Genomic DNA, 21,819 nt, shown 5'->3' with positions numbered 1-21,819 from the left:
CATTTATAAGCACAGACATCAAAAACTTCAGCATCACCAAGAGCGTAGCAGGACAGAATTGTGTCTCATTCAGCCACAGCTGCAGGATGAATGTCCATGCCAGAGTTAACACAGTTCCTGGAGATGACCTCAAGAAAACAAGCTTCATCTCAAATGATCCTTTCTCTCCTCTTTTAGCTGTGCCTCGTATCTACACGAGTGAGCTACGCTGCCCTCCAGGGGACAATAGGAAATAAGAGAACGCACGAAACTTCGTTTTCTTGCATCACTGACTCTGTGGGAAACTCCTATGATTGAAGAGGTACCCCTGAGTAACCGAGAAGCACATTCACATGTGAGATCAGCGCGGAAAGCATGAGAAAAATCTGACATCTGCGTTGGAGAAATGTGTTTCTCCAACATTAAGATTCAGCGTACGACACATGCAGACACCGAGCTGACAGGCGGGATCAAATCAGCACTGACATGCATTAAAATTCATCTGTGTTGGAGGTGTGAATCTGTCCAGTGTCCCTTAAGATCCATCCGTCTTTGAAAATTCATCCACTGAGAGGACATAGTTCATTTTTCATGTGCATCGTGCCGCACACCACTGCAAACTAAAGTCATGCCTCCTATAGACAAGAAAACACTGCAGCAGTGACGGCACTTGTAATAGCCGAGTTTCTGAGAATCACTGTAGTTTAGCCAGTGGTGAGGGTTTAGTGTCCCTATTCTCTTCTATTGCAGATCCTTAGGAGAGTATGACTAGGTGGTGTTTATTGTGTCATTTTTTATTTACAGTTTCAGGAGATTACAGGAGGCAAGAATGTCACATCAAGGATGCGAGTTGAATGTAACTGATAGCCACAGTGCCTCCTGTGGAAAAGTAATTTCCATGAACATCACATCTAAAACATATACAGTGGGGCAAAAAAGTATTTAGTCAGCCACCGATTGTGCAAGTTCCCCCACTTAAAATGATGACAGAGGTCAGTAATTTGCACCAGAGGTACACTTCAACTGTGAGAGACAGAATGTGAAAAAAAAATCCATGAATCCACATGGTAGGATTTGTAAAGAATTTATTCGTAAATCAGGGTGGAAAATAAGTATTTGGTCAATAACAAAAATACAACTCAATACTTTGTAACATAACCTTTGTTGGCAATAACAGAGGTCAAACGTTTACTATAGGTCTTTACCAGGTTTGCACACACAGTAGCTGGTATTTTGGCCCTTTCCTCCATGCAGATCTTCTCGAGAGCAGTGATGTTTTGGGGCTGTCGCCGAGCAACACGGACTTTCAACTCCCGCCACAGATTTTCTATGGGGTTGAGGTCTGGAGACTGGCTAGGCCACTCCAGGACTTTCAAATGCTTCTTACGGAGCCACTCCTTTGTTGCCTGGGCAGTGTGTTTCGGATCATTGTCATGTTGGAAGACCCAGCCTCGTTTCATCTTCAAAGTTCTCACTGATGGAAGGAGGTTTTGGCTCAAAATCTCACGATACATGGCCCCATTCATTCTGTCCTTAACACGGATCAGTCGTCCTGTCCCCTTGGCAGAAAAACAGCCCCATAGCATGATGTTTCCACCCCCATGCTTCACAGTAGGTATGGTGTTCTTGGGATGCAACTCAGTATTCTTCTTCCTCCAAACACGACGAGTTGAGTTTATACCAAAAAGTTCTACTTTGGTTTCATCTGACCACATGACATTCTCCCAATCCTCTGCTGTATCATCCATGTGCTCTCTGGCAAACTTCAGACGGGCCTGGACATGCACTGGCTTCAGCAGCGGAACACGTCTGGCACTGCGGGATTTGATTCCCTGCCGTTGTAGTGTGTTACTGATGGTGACCTTTGTTACTTTGGTCCCAGCTCTCTGCAGGTCATTCACCAGGTCCCCCCGTGTGGTTCTGGGATCTTTGCTCACCGTTCTCATGATCATTTTGACCCCACGGGATGAGATCTTGCGTGGAGCCCCAGATCGAGGGAGATTATCAGTGGTCTTGTATGTCTTCCATTTTCTGATGATTGCTCCCACAGTTGATTTTTTCACACCAAGCTGCTTGCCTATTGTAGATTCACTCTTCCCAGTCTGGTGCAGGTCTACAATACTTTTCCTGGTGTCCTTCGAAAGCTCTTTGGTCTTGGCCATGGCGGAGTTTGGAGTCTGACTGTTTGAGGCTGTGGACAGGTGTCTTTTATAAGGATGATGAGTTCAAACAGGTGCCATTCATACAGGTAACGAGTGGGGGACAGAAAAGCTTCTTACAGAAGACGTTACAGGTCTGTGAGAGCCAGAGATTTTCCTTGTTTGAGGTGACCAAATACTTATTTTCCACCCTAATTTACGAATAAATTCTTTACAAATCCTACCATGTGGATTCATGGATTTTTTTTTCACTTTCTGTCTCTCACAGTTGAAGTGTACCTCTGGTGCAAATTACTGACCTCTGTCATCATTTTAAGTGGGGGAACTTGCACAATCGGTGGCTGACTAAATACTTTTTTGCCCCACTGTATATATATATATATATATATATATATGCTGGTCCTGTATGCCCACATGTTGCCATGCACAAGCCATGTTCCTCAAACCACCTACACGTGTGAAACCTCAATTCTACAGAGCAACCAAGTGTGAAATTGGATGCTGTACAGCACAAATGTATCTCTCCATCCTCTCATCTCACTTATGTCCCCCGTTCAACGTGTTGCAGATGGCTTAAAGAAAAATGCAGCTCTTTATGCATCTGAAATCGGTGGCACGGTGTACGATTTCTCATTAATCTTTATCAAAATCGTTAAGATACTGCAAAACCTAAAAAATGCAACTGGAAATACATAATACATAACTTCAGATTCTTTAAGAGCGAAGAGATTTTCCTCACGACTTTGTATTTTATCCACTACAATATGAAACTTCACTTGCAGCGCCAGCTCATCCATCAGTCACAATCACCGCCCTCAATTTGTCAAACCAACACTGCAAGATTATACAGCAGCAAACAACCACTATGAAGCAGATCAAATTTAAAGTCCCAACCTGGCAACTTCTAAAGAAAAACAAGGATATTTTTAAGATAATTGTTTCGGTTTGCACTTGTGTGGCTCATGAATCAATGCCTCATTAGGGTTAACGCCTCATTATCCATTTAACGCATCCAGCCTTCTGATGCATACAAGTGGATTCCAGGAACAGATCTTGTCATGCTCACTCACCTTCAGCTTGTGTTCGTGCTCTTTGTTTACTTGAGACAGCAGCTGGGCCTTGCGCCGGTTCAAGGCGTCGATGAGGGCGTCGCACTGCGCCACCAAGCAAGCCTCAAACTCCACACCGTTCTCCTGCAGGAAAAATTTACAAGAAGCTGGAAAAGCAAAGCATCTGAAGACAGAAAATATGCAGGAATTTGCAGCTGGAAACAAAACAACAACAACAAAGAAAAAGATGGAGGATACTTTTAAGGCCGTGTGCATCACTTTAATAGCAGGAGTAACAGTGAAATACAGGAATGACACAAGAGTTTAATGATGGGATGGATAGTTTGCTGAGATACCTCCTCCTCAGACGAGAAGCGTGAGTAAAATCATAATGATTCATGCATCAGCAGAGTAATAAACTTGACGATTACGCCTCACGCTGTCACTTTTTCACACATCTTAAGTTTTTTTTTGTTGCTCGTCACCTCCTCTCTACTCTTTTACCTCACCCTCACCATTTCACACTGCGTGACAACTATCTACGAGAGGTTTTAATCCCACCTTCCTCCTCTAATCGCCCTCATAAGCTGACCAAAGCTTTGTCTCCACATGAGCATCTAAATTTAGACCTGGTTAATGTGTTAGATGGAAGAAAATAATATAGATGAATGTGAATAAAGGGGAATTCCCATTAATGCTAATATAACCAGGTGTTTCTGTAAATGTTAATCTTTATAACCACCTTTGTTTTGCATCCTGAGCTCAAATTTGATGCAAGCATCTTTTATAGTTTTATTAAGATAGTATCTTCCCATCTGGCCCTGTGCAGAGTTCAAGCCAAAGATTAGAAATTGAGAAATTCAAATGAATACAATAAGCCTTTTTGTGTCTGCTGCTCACGGCAGCCAGTGGACAGTCTGGGATCACAGAGGGGGATTACAGCTTGGTAGAAGAAAAAATTCATGCAGATTATGGGTGTGTGCAAAAAACCAAACAAAACAAAAAAACCCACGTGTATGCGTGTGTCTGCGTATACCTGGATATGCTGGACCATATTTTTTAGTTGAACCAGGAACTCTTTGGCCTCAGTGGCTCGATCTGACAGGCCGTTGAGGGCCTGGGACAGTTGACCCTGTGGAAAGAGACAATAAAGTATAATTACATGGACTTGCAGTACATTCAAATAACAGATGAAGTGCTGAATCCTCAGAATCTAAAGAAGGAAATGAATCTAAATTATAATCAGAGCCATATTAGTATTTAAAAACTCCAGGGTCATACACAAAGACTGCAAAGATCTAATGAAATATAAACTTAATTTTGGGCCAGTTCATAGTGATACAGAACATGAACCTCTAGCTTTTATTCCATTAATCACTTACTGGGTCAGAAGATTCAGTAACAATTTTGTTTATTTGCAGCTTTCTTCATTTCATTTGAAAACAAATTGCATATCTTTGTGTTTTTGGAAAAAACGTGTAATTTTGTCACCTTGGTCAGCCTTTTGAAGATTCAGCTGGGCCTTTCCCCACACAATTTTTGCATTAAATTAGATTAATGGAAACTGAAGATAACCATGTAATTGATATGCCTCGTGGACTATCAGCTGCTCTGTCACGCAACCATCCTTTTTGTAGTCCTTCATCCTTGTTGAATAGGGGCTAACAGTGGATTTTGTTGTCTTAACTTTTTAACTCAAACCCCACCTAAATATTTCCAACCCCGACATCCTGTTTTACACAACAACTAAGGCCCCAAAACTATTCCGTGAGACCTTTAACACTGACAGGAAAGACACATGGAGGCAGCCCAGCAAGAGTTATTTTGGATGCAGATTCCAGCCCTGACAGTTCATCATGTGCTACAACCCCAGATCAGAAAAAGTTGGGATGACATGCACGATGCAGACTAAAAAAAACACTTACATATTTACTTTGGCTTTTGAATGCAGACAATATGATCGACTTTATTTCATTCCTGCAGTTCAGGCTTGCAACAAATTCCCAAAAAACATTTGAATAGTAAAGCAATAAACACATATGAGACATTTAAGCACTGAGGATACCAAGCAACAAAATGTTTCAGGTATTATTTTTTACCTTTCCTCCTGCAAACACATCTTTGTTGCATTTTTGTTGCGTTTTAAAATTCTCCACATATTTTCTACTGGGGATGGGTCAGGACTGCAGGCGGGCCTTTATAATGTGGTTTTATTTTGTTTTGTTGAAAAGTGCATAGATGTTGTTTTACTTGTTGGTGACAACAGTCTGGATGGCGTTTTTGTCTTTGGTTCAGAGCACACGGTTTCCATGTCTTCTAAACAAAGATCTGGGATACCGATTGTTGTGACCAGAACATGTTTTCATCGTCACAGATCAACATGCAGTAAAATTTAAATTTGCATTTGTGAATGTAATTGGGATTGTAGTGCTTCATAAAGGTTTCCCACAGAAATCCTTTGCTTTTATTGTTATATCAGCTGTTGACGGATGACAGTGATGTCTGAGCGACTGGGGTCACGAGTGTTCAGCGTAGGCTTCCACCTTTCCCCTTTATGCACTGAAATTCCAACAGATTTCTTTCTTCTTTGAGGAACACCATTTTTAAATATTTCTACAATTTTCTCTTGCATTTCTTGAGAAACTGGAGCAAATCTGCCCATCTTTGCTCCTCAAAGACTGCAGCAAATCAGGATCACGATCACCTGTTGACATCATGTTGACGGAAGTCCTGTGGAACGGTTGTATGCTAACAAATTAAATGAAGATGAAAAAAGAAAAATGTGAAATATCTCGGGTTCACACTGAAACGAGTGGGTTTCTTTCTTTCTTTTTTAAATGATTAACTCAAAGGCACTCAACATGGGCCGACTTACAAACAAAGCTGCTTTTGATAGCGGCTGAGAATCTGACATTTTAAAGTGTCTGAGCTTTCACCCCTGAGACAAAATGCACTGACAGCCTAATTTTCTCACACAAAATGTCATTTTCAGCTTAAAACTGAGATGATATGTACATCTATAAGCATTTAACTTTTGCACTGTTAATGTTATAGCTGGGACTCTGGTGTGTGGAGCACATATGACGGGAAATGACATTGTTGTCCGTGTGCGCTGACACAGAAACGCTTTTGAGATTAGTTTTTCATGTATGTGAAGCAAAGGCTGTGTGAACATGGAGGTGACAGGGAGAGAGGACTTGGCCTGACCCTGTGGGAAACTCATTCGCTTGAGTGAACAACCGTCAAGCTGGTGGGTGTATTGTCTTCTGGGAGTAAACGAGGGCACTGGGCCTTATCTAAGCAGAAAAGAAAAACTCCACTTCAACGCAGGAAGACAGCAATAAAACCAGCGACTAGCTGATACAGTAGAAAACGCTGTGAAAACAACTCATCACACGCAGTCTGCTCCTCTTTGTCAGCCCAGCTCGTGGAATCTGACGTTGGCCGGACGAGTGGGAATCAATCTGCAGGGGCCGACAGCTGACCTTTGACCTTGATGTTTGGGAAACCATGACAGCTGCCGTTAACATGAGTCTACTGCACTGGGGGACAGTAAGACCTGGTAACAGCTGAGCAAAGATCCAAATGTAAACTTTCTTTAATTGTGTGGGATTTCAAAAAATGTCCTCTGTGTTATTTAGGGCTGCATACTTCAACACTGCAAAGAAAAGAAATGAAAGAGAAGACTTGAAGTGTAAGTTTTCTTTCATATAAGAATAAAGTAACAACAGATTTCTATGAATTCTGAAGACCTGTTTGACCTCTTATAAGTATGTACTTATCAAACATTAGTCTAAAAAAATGGCAAACACTTGTAAAATCGGAAAGTCTCAAGAGGAAAAACTGAAGTCTTTAAATTGCTAATCCTGTCTTATCAACTAAAAGGTAATCCTTTTACAGTGCAATAGCACAACTGCAGCACATTTTGAATATTATGAAACAATGAATCCAGCAATTTGGCTCTCTTGACTGATTACCAACATTTAAGCATAAAAGAAGAGCGATAATTTACTTTATTAACCCCCAAAGGAAAATGTATTGTAGTAGCTGCAAATTCACACAAATTACTAAAAAAGCATAAACTACATAAACCAAGAAAAACTCATGCAAGCTACAAATTTAAGTAAAAGATAATAAATATATGATAAAATATAGCTAGAATTTAAGATATTTGAATTGTTGCTATTGTAAAATTTAATGAATTTCATAATTTTCTTGTACATTTACAATGACAGGGCTATTCTATTCTATTCTATTCTATTCTACTTACTGTTATGAAATAACCCGAGCTCTTTGGCTTCCATTGAATCCACTCACACACTTCTGGTCATGTGATCACTAGCCACGACTTAACTGCTATTTTGGACATGTGACAATGTAAGGTCAAACGAAAAAGGCCTGAAACCATCTGGCAGGCAGTGGTCAAGAGGGAGGAATGTGTATTTTCTAACCTGTGGACGAGTCGTTGGTTGGCAACTGTTGGGAAATCGATTGGTGAGGGCCCCATTCGCATAGGCCTAGAAACTGGTCAGTGGTCCCCTGGCAACCACTGGTCACTTGTGAAAAATGCGTATTCCTCAACCTTGTGATTGCTTTAGTCACTAGAATATTGCTCTTAATTTGAATGAAACATACCGACTTGTCAACAACTTGTTCGTCATGTTACAATCAAGATTACAGTTTAGCCTCAGAGAGACCAGTCAGTGATAGAAAAATGAGTATTCCCTGAACAGTTATGAGCTGTGCGTGATTGCAGTTGCAGGGGAAATGATTGATAAACTACAGCCTGGTCAGGGGCTACCTGGAAACCACCTGTTGCTAGGCAAAAAATGTGCAAAAAAACCTCCTTGTGATTGTTTCGATTGCTAGCATTTCCTGTGATGATGTTTTGAATGGAGTTTTCTACAAACACTGGCTGGCTAAATTCTGAGCAGTAGCGAAATGTTGAGTGCATCACTGAGGCACAACTTTTACTTTGGAAGCAAACAATCTCTATTTCTGATTTATGTTTCATTATTTCAAGTTTTATTACCACTGGGCTAGCCAGTGACTAACGAGATCACAAGAAGCTTTTTGGTGAAGCGCCCTTTCTGTTACTTTGTGCATGTGACTTCACATAGCAACAGCCAGCAACCATGAATCACTCGCCAGCAAGTCAGGGAACACACTTTTTTCCCTAGCAACCGTTAACCAGTATAACGAATAGCTCTTCACACAACAGCGTGTTTCTTCACAACTGTAGTAAATTTACCAATTTTTTTCAGTTTTATGTTCCAGGTTGTTTCTAGGTTGAGCTAAGTGTCTTTCTTGCAGAATTTTTTTTTTAAAACTTTGTTTTGTGTACAGAATAAACAAACAGGATTTAATGAGCTTTAGATGTGCTGGTGGGCAGATTTCCATGTTTTCAGTCATCTTTATGCAAAGCTTTCCTGGCTCCAGCTTTATAGCTACTGCTCAGACATGACAGCGTTACCAATCAAACTCTTGGCAATGACAGAAATAGAAGAATTTACCAAATGTCAAAACATTCCCTTAGATAAGGAAGACATCTTCTGATTTGAATTCAAATCCACAACAGAAAAGAAAAACTTTCTTTTTTTCCAACTCACTCACTTTTTAGGACAACCCTTTTGGGTTTCTGAAATCAATCGGCTGCACTCTGCCTGGATCGCTAAGCTGCCACCATCATTTTATAAGATCCTGCCAATCACACTCTGGTGACTTCATCACCGATCAGCCGGTCCTTCACACCTGCCCTTTCATCTGTCCTAAACTGGGAGCTGGTTTTCACTCTCGGTTCTCTCATTTTGCTCTCTGATACAGTGATGGATACTGTGAGAGCTCGAGCCTCGCCTAGTTAACAGTCAGCTTGCGTTTGGTGACAGAGCAGATGAAATGAAAAGCACTCGATTGTCCGGGGGCGTTTTTCCGCAGTGTCTGTTTGAGAGCCTGCAGAGCTCAGTCCTCAAAACCAGGTCAAAAAGTGCCACGAAAGTGGAGGCTGGTTTATTTTTGCACAGCTCACGGCGACTTCCTGCTCTGCGGTGTCCACGGTGCCAAGACCGGCAGGTCGGCATATGGGAAGACAGACTTTAGCAACAAATCAAGAAAGCTGAGGTCAAGTAGGAAGAAAACTTGTTGTTCGCACCTCAAGTTCTGTCGCAGATTTTTTACATTTAATGACTTATTTTTAAGTAAAAGCTAAACTATTCATGACAGGGAAAAAAAGACTGAGGCCACATCTCTAAGGCAAATATATAATTTGCTTTGATTATTTTTTCATCCAAGTGCTCTTCATACAATTCAACTACACAAGCTGGGAAGCCATTTTCCCAATTTTGCATATAAATGAGAATGAGAAGATGGAAACAACATGGAAGCTACAAAACAGTTTATAAATTTATGGATCAGAGCTTTAAACGACATGCTGATATTTGTTTCCAGTATATTTGAAATATATTTCTTTATATCCTCCTGAGAACTAGCTTATTCATTTATGACCTCTGTAATGGACATTTGTTTCTGGTCTATATCTTTTGACATATTTGAGCTACCCTACTAAGTCCTGATGTAATAAATAGAGGATATCCTGGGCTTTCAATTGATATCTTGTGTGTTTTCGTTTGGTTTGTAGGTACTAAGTCAATCAGCTACAAATACCGAGGTTAACTGAAAAACACTCAGGTCTCTGTTGAGCCACACCTCTTAATCTTTGAATTCAGGTGTTTTCAGTCTCATAAAATCAAGAAATCAGCCAGGCAGGCTACCTTTACAAGAATTTGTGGAAGAATAACTATTCTCACTAAATTCAAGTGTGATACTGTAAAATGATGTCGTGAAATTTCATCCCTCCTAAATGTTCCACAATCAGCTGTAACAGGTAAAATTGCAAAGTGGAAGCATTTAGGGACTGCACCAATTCATTCATAAGCAGGAGACCACCTAAAGTTGCCAACACTCTGCTGAGACAATAACTACAGCGCTCCAAACCTCATCTGGCATTAACATCAGCACAAAACCTGTGTGCCGGGATAGCATGATAGCATGGGTTATGATGGCTGAGCAGCTGCATGCAAGCCTTACTATTAGATAGAGTGGTGTAAAGCACACAGGTTTGGTAAAAACCAGAATGCTGCCTGACTGCATTGTACAGGTTGTTTTTCTAAAGTTGGCCTGGGCTTCTTAATTCCAGTAAAGGGAAATTTTAATGTTTCAGCTTACTGTACCAAGATATTTTGGGCAAATCTAGGCTTCCAACTTTGTGGGAACATTTTTGGCAAGGCCTTTTCCTTTTCCTTTTCCAGGATGACTGTGCCCTAGTGCACAAATCAAAGTCCATAAAGGTATGGTCGGATAAGTTTGGCGTGGAGGAAATTGACTGACTGGCACAGAGCCCCAACCTCAACCCCATCCAACACCTTTGGGATGAATTAGAGCAGAGACTGCGAGCCAGGCACTCTCATTCAGCACCAATATCTGACCTCACAAATGCTCTTCTTGATGAACAGACAAAACATTTCTATAGATTTGTGTAGAAATATTTCCCAGAATTTTGGAAACTTATATTTGCAAATGAAGGGCCAACTCAATTTTAATGTCTATGGATTAATGTGTAGGTGGCCCGATACTTGTAATGTGTGGAAGACTTGCTGATGATATCCCAAGGAGATATTTTACTTCATCCATTTGTTACAGTTTTTATTCTTGTGTTTTTGGTTTGCATGCAGCTTGATGAGATTTTCATCATTTCTAAGATGATTGATGAGAACATTTAGCGATAACTTAAAATGCACGACATTTACATCTCATCTTCCTGCATTTGCATTTTCATTGCTTTTAAAAGAGAATATATTTCACTGTCATGGCATGATTCATGCTACTGTGATATTAGTTCTGGATGATACTCTCAGAGAGACTAGGGCTTTCTAAAAGTTTCAGCTGAATCCTCTACTTACATTAATGCAATGCAACTTCAAGCTTGCCCTGGGGATAAAATACATCTTGTTCAGGGATAGTGGAAATAAAAGCATCATGCAACGTTAGACTGGAGAAGAGGATGGTGCAATGTTTTGGGATGAGCTTCGAGGGGTTGTTGAGTTAGTGGGGTGGGGGGGCTTAGGATATAGCTGCTATTTGGAAGTACTAATCATCTTATTAATTAAGCCAAGTGGGAACACGTGCATAGGATGAATAATTCACCACCAGCTCCGGGGCCATTCTGCATGTTTCATTTTCTCTCCGCGGCCGAGTGAACTAGCCAATCTGTCACAGGAAAGCGCGAATGTCAGAAAGGCATCAGAGCCATTTTGGATTAAAGCACCCACTAGGAAGTGGGAAGTGCAAGGACAGTAGGAGGAAGGTATAATGTCACTGCATAGCTCTTAAAATTAGAGAGGTAGAAAAGTAAAAACACTCCGTGCTAATTAAAAACACACATAGGCACAAAACTTTCCATCCCTGTCACTGCAAAGATAGCATTTTGAGTTCCCATAACCTACTTTCAAAAATTGTGGCGATACCTCTCTGTGAAATGCTCCGCTCTCAGTCTTAAGTACTTTCTTTAAGTACTCTCTTTATGCACACTTAATCCCGCGTGTAATACACAGTCATTTTGGCTACATACTGTAAACAGACATAAGCTGACAGAAGGTCAACTTCTGGATGACAAAGACACAAAACAAGCAAACAAAATTAAATAATACATTTTTCTCCACAGCTTCCAGATGAAAGAACGTGAAGATGAATGCAATTTTACACAGCTTGATTACTGATTGTGCTTTTCTCTACAGAGAGACCAACCGGAAACTTTAACATGAAAGATTGTGGTTGTTTACATGAGCTGAGGCAATCCTTGGAGAACTCAGTCTGCAATATTCAGCGGGCGACTTGATGATATTTTGTATCATGGGAACCTTTTGTTGTTAAAAATTTAAGCCCTGACATGTTGGAAGAGTTAAGAGTCGGCACAGATTGTGTTTCTCCTCTGTGTTTAACAAGATCCCGTACGACACTGTCTTCTGCAGGGAGAACCTAAGTGGCTGGTGCATTATTCATCGCTTAAGTCATCAATAATGCACAAGGAGCTGTTAACTATCCACACACACACACACACAAAAAGACAGATAAAACTAAAATAATTATAGTAGGGGATTTGAAAGTTGCCACAGTTTCTCCATGTGACAAACTGAGTCATTGTGTGAAGGACCCTTGGGACAGCACCGCAGGAAATGGGGCAGAAGTGATCTATTCTTATCAGTGAGGCCAGCGTCTGCTGCAGATGATCAAGAGGCTTACCTGCTGGTCTAACTGAAAATGTCAAATGGATAAAATCAGGCAGAAAGTACCTGATGATTGGAAATCATTTATTTCTTTACTGACAAGTGCACGTGTGGCAAGTGTCCATTCTAGGTACTTGGATGGTATAATCTTTATGATCAAATTGCTGGTGAGCTTGGCTACACAGGGGAAGTGGAGGGACCACTAAGTAGTTTTAAACAAGTAGGAATATATGCTCAGTAACTAACCAGCAGCAGAATTATGGGCAGTGGCCTAAGCAGAGAAGCCCAGACATTCCTCTCTCTAGCCACCTTCTCCAGCTTATCTGGGGGAACACCAAGGCTTTCCTGGGCAGCCGAGAGAAGTAATCTCTCCAGCTTGTCCTGGGTCTACCCCTGGGCCTCCTCCTTGTTAGACAGGGGTGGGGAACTCCAGGCCTCAGGGGCTGGTGTCCTGCAAGTTTTAGATACCACCCTGGGTCAACACATCTGAATCAAATGATTAGTTCATTACCAGGCCTCTGGAGAACTGCAACATGTTGAGGAGGTAATTTAGCCATTTAAATCAGCTGTTTTGGATCAAGGACATGTCTAAAACCTGCAGGTCACTGTCCCTTGAGGCCTGGAGTTCCTCCACCCCTGCTGTACGACATGCCTGGAACACCTCAGCCAGGAGGCGCCCACGAGGTATCTTAATCAGATGCATAAACCACCTCAGAAGACTCTTTTTCATGTGGAGGAGTGTTGGCTCTACTCTGAGCCCCTGCCAGATGGCCGAACTCCTAACCCTATCTAAGGGACAGCCCAGCCACCCTGCTCATTTCCACAGCTTGCATCCAAGATCTCGCTGTCTCGGTCACTACACACAGCTCGTACCAGGTAAGGGTAGGGATGTGGATCGACCAATAAATCGAGAGCTTCGCTTTCACAATCAGCTCTCTCTTCAACATGACAGACCGGTACAGCGTCCACATCACTGCAGCCATGGTTCCAACTCATCTGTCGATGTCCTGTTACTGTCTTCCATTTCTTGTGAACATGATCCCGAGATACTTGGGACAGCAACTCGTCTCTGACGCGGAGTGGACACTCCACCCTGATCCAGCTGAGGACCATGCCCTCGGTGCTGCTAATTCTCATACATGCCACTTCACATTCAGTTGTGAACTGCTCCAGTCCGAGCTGGAGGCCACCACCTGATCAAGCCAACCGGAACACATCAACCACAAAAAGCAGAGATGAGATTCTGAGGTTGCGAATGCAGAATCCTTCAACCACTTGGGTATGCCTAAATATTGGCATTGTTTGTTTTTAATGCATTTTGAATCGTCGTCTTGGCATAGGCCAAAGATGCCTATGACAGTCTCTATTAGGTAGATAAACTGGTACTTGCACCTTTATACTCAAGTTGAGTACTTTTCACCCAGTCGTGCACACATTCACTTTGAGAAACACTCACTCAGACTCTGATGGATGCATCGGGTCTGATTTGGGTATTTGGTTGAGTATTTCGCCCGAGTATTTGTAGACGAACTGCTCTACCACCTGAGCCACAGCCACAGCAACATTTTGTGCCAGGTAGAAGGCCCTGGACAGTTCATCATGTCTATTTCATTCCTTTAAGCAAAAACAACCTACAGATGTCACTGAAAAGCCTGAACACTGTTTCGTAACTGGACCGTGTAACTCTTCCTATTAAATTAATCGTTCAGCTATATCCATACTTGAAGCTAATTAGACAAGACTCTGAGAACAGATTGATGATAATTACATCAGTGCCACTTCAGGGTTTGCCACTTTATGGTCAGGACAATGATGTTGATGATGCTGATGATAAATCTGTGAGTTATGCCAACAAAAACAAGGTCAGTGCACGATTTAACTTGTGCTGCCCACGTCTCAGTTTGAGCTCACTTTTTTGGTGTCCCTATTTAATAATGTGGGCTGACTGTTTCAGAGCAGCCAGATGTAGCAGAGCAAAATAAATTATGCCGTTTAAAACATTTGACTGCTTGAGCTGAAAAGAATAACTCTTTGTTTGTTCCTTTCCCAGTTGGGTCACAAAGGAGAAATGGCACTGTGGATTTTCTAGGCATTTATCTCTCTCCAGTTCCATGCCTGGAGCAAGCTATAATATTCAGACAGTCTGTGTTCTCACCCGGAGAAGTTATATAAAAATATGTCAGTGTTTTCTGTGCAAACCCGACTCATTTACCTCACTGATGAGACCTTCAGTGCGGCTCTGCCTCTCCTTCCTGCTCATTCTCTGGTTCACTTCTTCTCTTTGGGGTGTTTGGGGTCATTCATCGCTCTCATTTTGCTGCTTTCTTATCTCCCTCTTTCATTAACATTTACACAGATAATCTCTTTACATGGCAGCTTGAGGGGTAAATATCAGCGCCTTTAATGGAGCAGCATCAACCTAAACGGCTTTAAGACACTGAAGCTTACGCCCACTGTGAAAATTCGAAAAACCTCAGGCCTGACTTTGCCCTCTGCATTTATTAGTGCTTTCTTAAACAATTGAGCAACCGTGTCTTTTATCTACACAGAGTCACTTATAAAAAAGACATATTTAAGGGTAGTGTGAGCTGTATCACTGCACGGCGTTGGACTATTACTGAACAATGTTCTTATGCACTTACACTAACTAGACACTTTATTAGGTACACCTGTTCAACTGCTTATTAACATAAATTTCTAATCAACCAATCACACGGCAGCTCAAAGCAGCAAAATGCAACTCAATGCAATTAGGTATGCAGACATGGTCAAGATGACCTGTTGAAGTTCAAACCGAGCATCAGAATGGGAAAGAAAGGTGTTTTAAAGGATCTTGAACATGGCGTGGTTGGGCTGGTCTATTTCAGAAACTGCTGATCTACTGGGATTTTCCCACATAATCATCTCCAGGGTTTACAGAGAATGGGCCGAATGGACCAGTGAGAGGCAAAAATGCCTTGTTGATGCCAGAGGTCAGAGGAGAATGCTGGCTGCCTTGAGCTGGTAGGAAGGAAACAACAATTCAAATAACCGCTTGTTATTTGAAACAGATGGCTACAGCAGCAGAAGACCACTTCTGTCAGCCAAGAACAGGAGAATTAGGCAACAATTTGCACGTCTCACCAAAGCTGGATAACATAATATTGGAAAAACCTTGCCTGGTGTTATGAGTCTTGATTTCTGCTGCAACATGTGGATGGTAGAGTGGTTTAAACAACATAAAAATTGAGCCATCCTGCTTTTAATCAACATTTTAGGCTGCCGGTGGTGGTTCAAACTGGATAACACGCCATAAAGCTCAAATAATCTCAAACTGGCTTCTTCAACATGACAATGAGTTCAATTCAATTCAATTTTATTTATATAGCGCCAAATCACAACAACAGTTGCCTCAAGGCACTTTATATTGTAAGGTAGACCCTACAATAATACACAGAGAAAAACCCAACAATCTTATGACCCCTTATGAGCAAGCACTTTGGCAACAGTGGGAAGGAAAAACTCCCTTTTAACAGGAAGAAACCTCCGGCAGAACTGGGCTCAGGGAGGGGCGGGGCCATCTGCCGCGAGTGGTTGGGGTGAGAGAAGGAAGCCAGGACAAAAGACATGTTGTGGAAGAGAGCCAGAGATTAAAAACAAGCAATGATTCAATGCAGAGAGGTCTAAGTTCACTGTACTCAACTGGACTCGATAGTCACCAAATCTCAGTCCAGCAGAGCAGCTTTGGGATTTGGTGGGACAGGAGATGAACAACCAGCAGATCTGCAGCAACAATGTGATGCTATCATGTCAATATAAACCAGAATCTCTGGGGAATTTTTCCAGCACTTTGCTAAGGCAGTTCTGAAGGTGAAAGAAAGTCCATACCAGAAATGGCAGGCTGTAACTAATAAAGTGTCCAGTAAGCGTATTTTGAACGAAGCCATCATGCAAAACACCTTTGAGTTGAAACATTTGTGCAATAATTAACTGTAAGCATGACACATCCTTCTCATTACTAATTAAATACAGTATTGGACAGTTTTTTTCTGCTTCTCTTTATGTGGCTGTCCCGACAGTCCGACAGAAGGGTTAAAGCAGGAAAGGACAAATAACCTGCTTCTTGTATGTGAATTTTCAAGGCTTTTCCTTCTCTCCCACTGAGTTTAACAGAAGCTCCAGGTAGCTTCTTCTACCAAGAAATTACAAGAAATTACATCAGCTTCAAGGCTGAAACAAGACTTTAAAATGTTTCCCAGCCACGTGACCTGTTCTGTCTGTCCTCATTAGCTTGCTTTTGGGGCCACCTTGAATGAGAGCTTGTAGAGCATCAGTTTGGGTTAACTTAGTGTCACTTTCTGTTAGACCTTTTTTTCTTAATAGGAGTAAAGATAAAAGATAGCACATGTGCAAACCCTCAGAGTCAAACCTCTTGATTTATCTCCCTTCCTGTAGCAGGAAAAAGAATCTGCTGCAATCTGTTACCTATTTTCTACACACACACACACACATGCAGTACATTCAGTTTGATTAATCACCTTTAATTGCCACTAAACATAATGAGTGGCAGACCGTGACTTGGATTGCATTCAGTGACCTGTTATGACATCCGTGAAGAGTTGAGGACCACTCACTGTGTAGCAATTTAACACACTGATGATACCCCTTTACTCTTTTTAATGTGATTCATGGAGATCAACACTAAAGTCCTGCCACCACATAAAACCTTCCAGTACAAAGTCACTCTTTCATTTCTGCTCTTTCTTGATGACCATTTTGGTTTAGAGTGACCAAAAGGAGAGCTTGGAGATAAATCAGGGTGTTTTATTGCCTATGAGACTAGAAGAGAAGCCAAGAATGCGTTTGAACTAATGCAGGAGGAAAGCATGTAGAGCGCAAGTAATGATCTGAAACAGCATTCATTTTTAGAACGCAGCAGAGGGGAGAAGTGTAAAGCATGTGGGGTGGATTCCTCATGGGGTCCAGTATCTTAGAGACCTTTGCTGCTTTGTACTTCAGGAAGAGGGATTTGGTTGTTATGGCAGCAGGTGGTTAAAGTCGTTTACAGCAAGGAGAGAAATGCTGCAGAAAGATGGAGAAATCACTGTTTTTCTGCTCAAAAAGACAAGAAAAAATGCAACTGAAAAACAGAACAGATCCTATTAAATGATATCACCACATTTCCAGCTCTGAAGTGTAAATGCTGCAGGTGTGGATTCGAGATCAAGATCCTTAGTGTGGTACTTTGTGCATCAGCATTAGACAGCAAAGATGAACAATTCGCCGGCTCAGTCACAAAAGCGCACAGATCAAACAACCAAAAGCTTTGATCAGTTTAAACATGAAGGGGAATGCAAGATGTTTATGGGCATTTCTAAGGCTGTGTAAGTATATGGGTAAGCAGGACATGCTTTTTGAATACTGGTTGGTTTTTCTATGGCTACGGCAAAAACCTTGAAGCTCAAATAGTTTTCTTGAAGTTTGCAACTGTGCTGTTTTGGTTCATTTTTATTAACCCGTCTTTCCAGAGGTAGGCTTTTTGGGAAAATGCTGAAAAATGTAAAGCCTGCTACTTGCCCAGTAAGGAGAGTGAAAATTTGATTCCATAGGGGGCCAGATTCTATCATGCTGGTTTAAAGATGCTCAGGTGGAGGAAATACACAGAGCTAGGACTGTGTGCAAAATGTGAAGCTTTATGAGATGATCCATCTCTAATATTTGTGCAAGTGAAGAAGAGAAATGACCCCTAAAAAGGCACAAATCCATCATTTTCCCTTTGCAATGTAACTTAATCAACATTGTTTGATAAACCTGTGTCTGTATTTTGGCATTAGCGCCAGAAATCTAGGTTTGGTCAGTCTCTACTTCATACTGGAGGGGGGGGGAATCAGTAAATAAGCTAAAATAAGTTGAGATTTCTAATCGTTACATAGAATATTTGTTTGTATTCTTGTCATTTTGCAGTAACTATTTATCAATATGTGAAAAAGCTTTTTCTCCAGTGAACATTGTGAGGAATACTCTGAAGCTCCCAAAGATGACCATGCTCAGCTCTGCCAACTCTGAGCTTTGAGCCATCTGTCACAGCTCCGTGGGCAGCTTCAGATGATCAGATGATAGATCAGAAATAACCAGGTGCCGTGAGATACAGTCAAAAAAAAAAAAAAAAAAAAGTGCCACCTGCTGAATATTGGCACTAAAATTCCTGGTACCACTGATTGGTTTCTAAAAATACTATTTTTCCCATTTTACATCCAAGCATGATTACGCAGAACAGATTGGCAACTTTTCATGTGATGGAAATTTGATATGAGCGAAATGTTCGACCCCATCTGATATTCCCAGCAATTTTACAGTTGTCTATCGCATCTGAAGTGACACTCTATCTCCCTACAAGGAATGATCGGAGTGGGGTGCTTTTAAATTGTTGTTCTGGAGACATATAAAACCAGATTGCTGAGTATAAATGATGAGGACGGGGAGATAATGATGTGCTTGTGTTGCTTGTGCACCAGCACTCAATACATTCATTGTTTGGTTTTTTTTTGGTTTTATCATGGAAACCAGGAGACACCTCCACTACACAGCATGCTCCCTGTGTGTGTGTGTGTGTGAGTGTGTGTGTGTGTGTGTGTGTGTGTGGGTGGGTGCATGTGTGAGTTATATCTAGCTCTACATTCTTCCCTTCTTCATTGAAGGCTGGAGTGTGGAGGTGAGGGTTGCTGGTGCAGAGGCGTAGATAATCTCAGCTCTGCCTCTCCTGCCCACAACAACTCAGCTTCCAAAATAGCTTCTCAATTCACACCACAGGCCTGCATCTGTGCTTCACTCCCCATTCTCAATAAAGCATAGCTTCAGTGTTTGCCATGCCTAATGATCTTCAGGGCGCCTGTGAGCTGTCAAAGCACTGAAGGAATTTGATGTTGGCATCTCGTGAGACAGATGGTCATCATTTACATGGTCATGCAAACAGAAAACAGCAGCTTCTAGTTGTCCACTTATGAGGTAAAATTAAAAATGAGCCACTGCCTTTCGGGTTTGTTTGGCAGTGTTTGGCTAAAGGCAGCGTCACATGAAGCTGGACCGTGTATCAGGCAATAAAATGCATCCTCTTACTATTGTTAAACACTCATTTAAATCCAAAGCGGCAGAACGAACACCCCACAGCTCTGTACCTCTCTACCGGATGCTAAGCAGAGCTGACACGACAGCGCAAATTATTTCGAACACAGACTTGTTGCTCAGCTCAGAGGATGTTGAATCATTGCACAGAGCGGCCAAAAACATAAATAAAGACAGAAACAGACGCACTTGTAAGGGACGAAAACAAATCTTAGCACCCCGATCATTTTTACGCACGTACCTTGTGCAGTTTCCACATTGCGCCTAAAGCTTTGACCTCATGCGTGCCGTGTTTCCCTTCCTCCAAACACTGATAACATACAGGCATCTTGCACTGTACACAGTACATGCTGAGATTCTCCAGTTCGTGCTCTGTGCAAGTGGAAATTTTGCGGGGACTGGCGCGGCGACTTATCCGCCCCTGCGCCGGCGGCACCAGGCGATGCTTGGCGAGTGGACCGCGGGGAGGATGGCAGCGCAGGCGGCACGGGTCGCAGTAGAAGACGTCGCACTGCTCGCACATCACGGTGGCCTCCTTTGGACTCTTCTCACAGAGCTGACATTTGAGAGCGGCCGCTTTGCTCTGCTGATACCTGTCCACCACCCCCTCCAGCACCCTGTTCTTGGGGAACCCGCGGAGTCCCCTGTCATCCAGGATGAGGCTGCGGTGACACTGCGGACAGGTGATGCAAGAGTTACGAGGGATCGGAGTTAAGGAGCCGGGGTGCGGTAGAAGGTGCTGCTGCTGCGGCTGAGGGACAGTCGGGGGAAAACCCGAACCCCGTTCGGTGATTTTTGGCAAGGGGTGGTCGGAGCGCTCACGAAGCCCCCGTAGGAACCGTAGCCACTGTCCGCCTCACTATACAAACTCATTTTATCCAAATCCAGGTAATCATAATCGGAGACCCCGGACCCGGAGGCTCGGCTGCTCTGTGGAGACTCGGCGTCGGGGGTCTGCACAAGAATATTCCGAGCACAGGCTAAGCAAATGTTATGGGAGCACGGCAGTATGATGGGCTCCCGGTAAAATGAGCCGCAAACAGGGCATTTTAACTCTTCCTCCATTTCATCCATGGTTGCTCCTGAGAGGTGAGAGATTCCTCCGGGGTGTGCAAATAGAAACGGGAGAAGTTTCGGCAGAGCCTCGGCTGATCGGGCTGCTCTCTGTTTGCGCGTAAACGAAGCTCCAGTCGCGTTCTGCTGTTAAAACTGCAAGTGCAACCTTGACCAAATGAAAGGCATCAACGAAAAGGAGGCATACTAACACTACTCACCAATAAGCACGCAGCGTCAGCTCAGGCTGGATTGCTATTGGACAACCAGTGGATTCCAAACAACCATTGGACAAATGAACTGTCGGCGTGAAGGTCCGTTAATGAGCTCTAGAGCGATATACACAGCAGACACTAATGCGTGTGGACATCAGTGAATGCACAGGATAATTGTTTAGAGCCTTAAAAGGAAATCAATAGAATAAAATGATTACTAAACACAATCTGAACTCAACATCCGTCCTTCATATGCTTTCATTTAACATGTGACATCTGTAAAAAAAACATTTGTCCAACCAGTGGTTAAGGAAAGAAACAAAAGCTAAATTGCAGTGATATAACACAGTTTGGGAGTATGATATAACATTAGAACCAGAGAATATTTGACATTTATATCATTACTAATTTTCTGTATTTAGTTCTCTGTAACTGCTGCACAACATAAACTTGCAAACTTGCTGTTTGAAAAGCTCCTTTCATCCGCACAGGGAGCAAAGATCACTGCTGAAGCTGAGCGAAAACATGGAAACTGACACCTTGTGAGATAAGATAAAGCAGCGGCTCTCAAATGCACTCCAAAGTGTTTTTTTCCTTGAGTATCCAGAGCCTCTTTATTTCTCTGGCCAAATACCTCAGTCATTTTTGAGACATCCATGGCAACGTGAGCAGCTAGTCTTCAGTGAAGCTGTTGACCGGGAAATGAATTGGAATAATCCCATTTAAAAGAATACTTTTTTCTCAGAGGCCCAGAGGGCGACATGAGGCCACTTAGTGTGATTATATTAGCATATTTCCTAAGAAAGTTTGGGAATAGAAATGGCATTAATTAGGAAATTTTTGTTAAACATAATCAGTTTGTCATAGTTCCAGATAAATATGTCAAACTTGAGTGTGAACAACCACACAATCACATACACAGTTGCATTTTCAGTGCATCACCTGGAAAATGGAAAACGGAGTTTTTGAACATCTCTTTTGCAAC

The 21,819-nt window shown here is 42.2% G+C and overlaps 1 protein-coding gene across 1 annotated transcript in view; it reads right to left on the bottom strand.

The window, feature by feature from the left end:
• Positions 1 to 20,917, bottom strand: part of trim9 (tripartite motif containing 9) — a 45,774-nt gene extending 24,857 nt beyond the window's left edge. Inside the window, 4 exon segments of the mRNA XM_082515303.1 lie at positions 3,209 to 3,331; positions 4,224 to 4,319; positions 19,808 to 20,340; positions 20,343 to 20,917. Of these exon segments, the coding sequence (XP_082371429.1) occupies positions 3,209 to 3,331; positions 4,224 to 4,319; positions 19,808 to 20,340; positions 20,343 to 20,640 (1,050 nt within the window). The 5' untranslated portion in view covers positions 20,641 to 20,917.
• Positions 20,918 to 21,819: the final 902 nt, after the last annotated feature.

Source organism: Aulonocara stuartgranti, assembly GCF_965226115.1.
Source record: "Aulonocara stuartgranti genome assembly, chromosome: 19".
NCBI lineage: Eukaryota > Metazoa > Chordata > Actinopteri > Cichliformes > Cichlidae > Aulonocara > Aulonocara stuartgranti.
The sequence above is the reverse complement of the archived record's forward strand: the minus strand, read 5'-3'. Positions and strand labels throughout refer to the sequence as shown.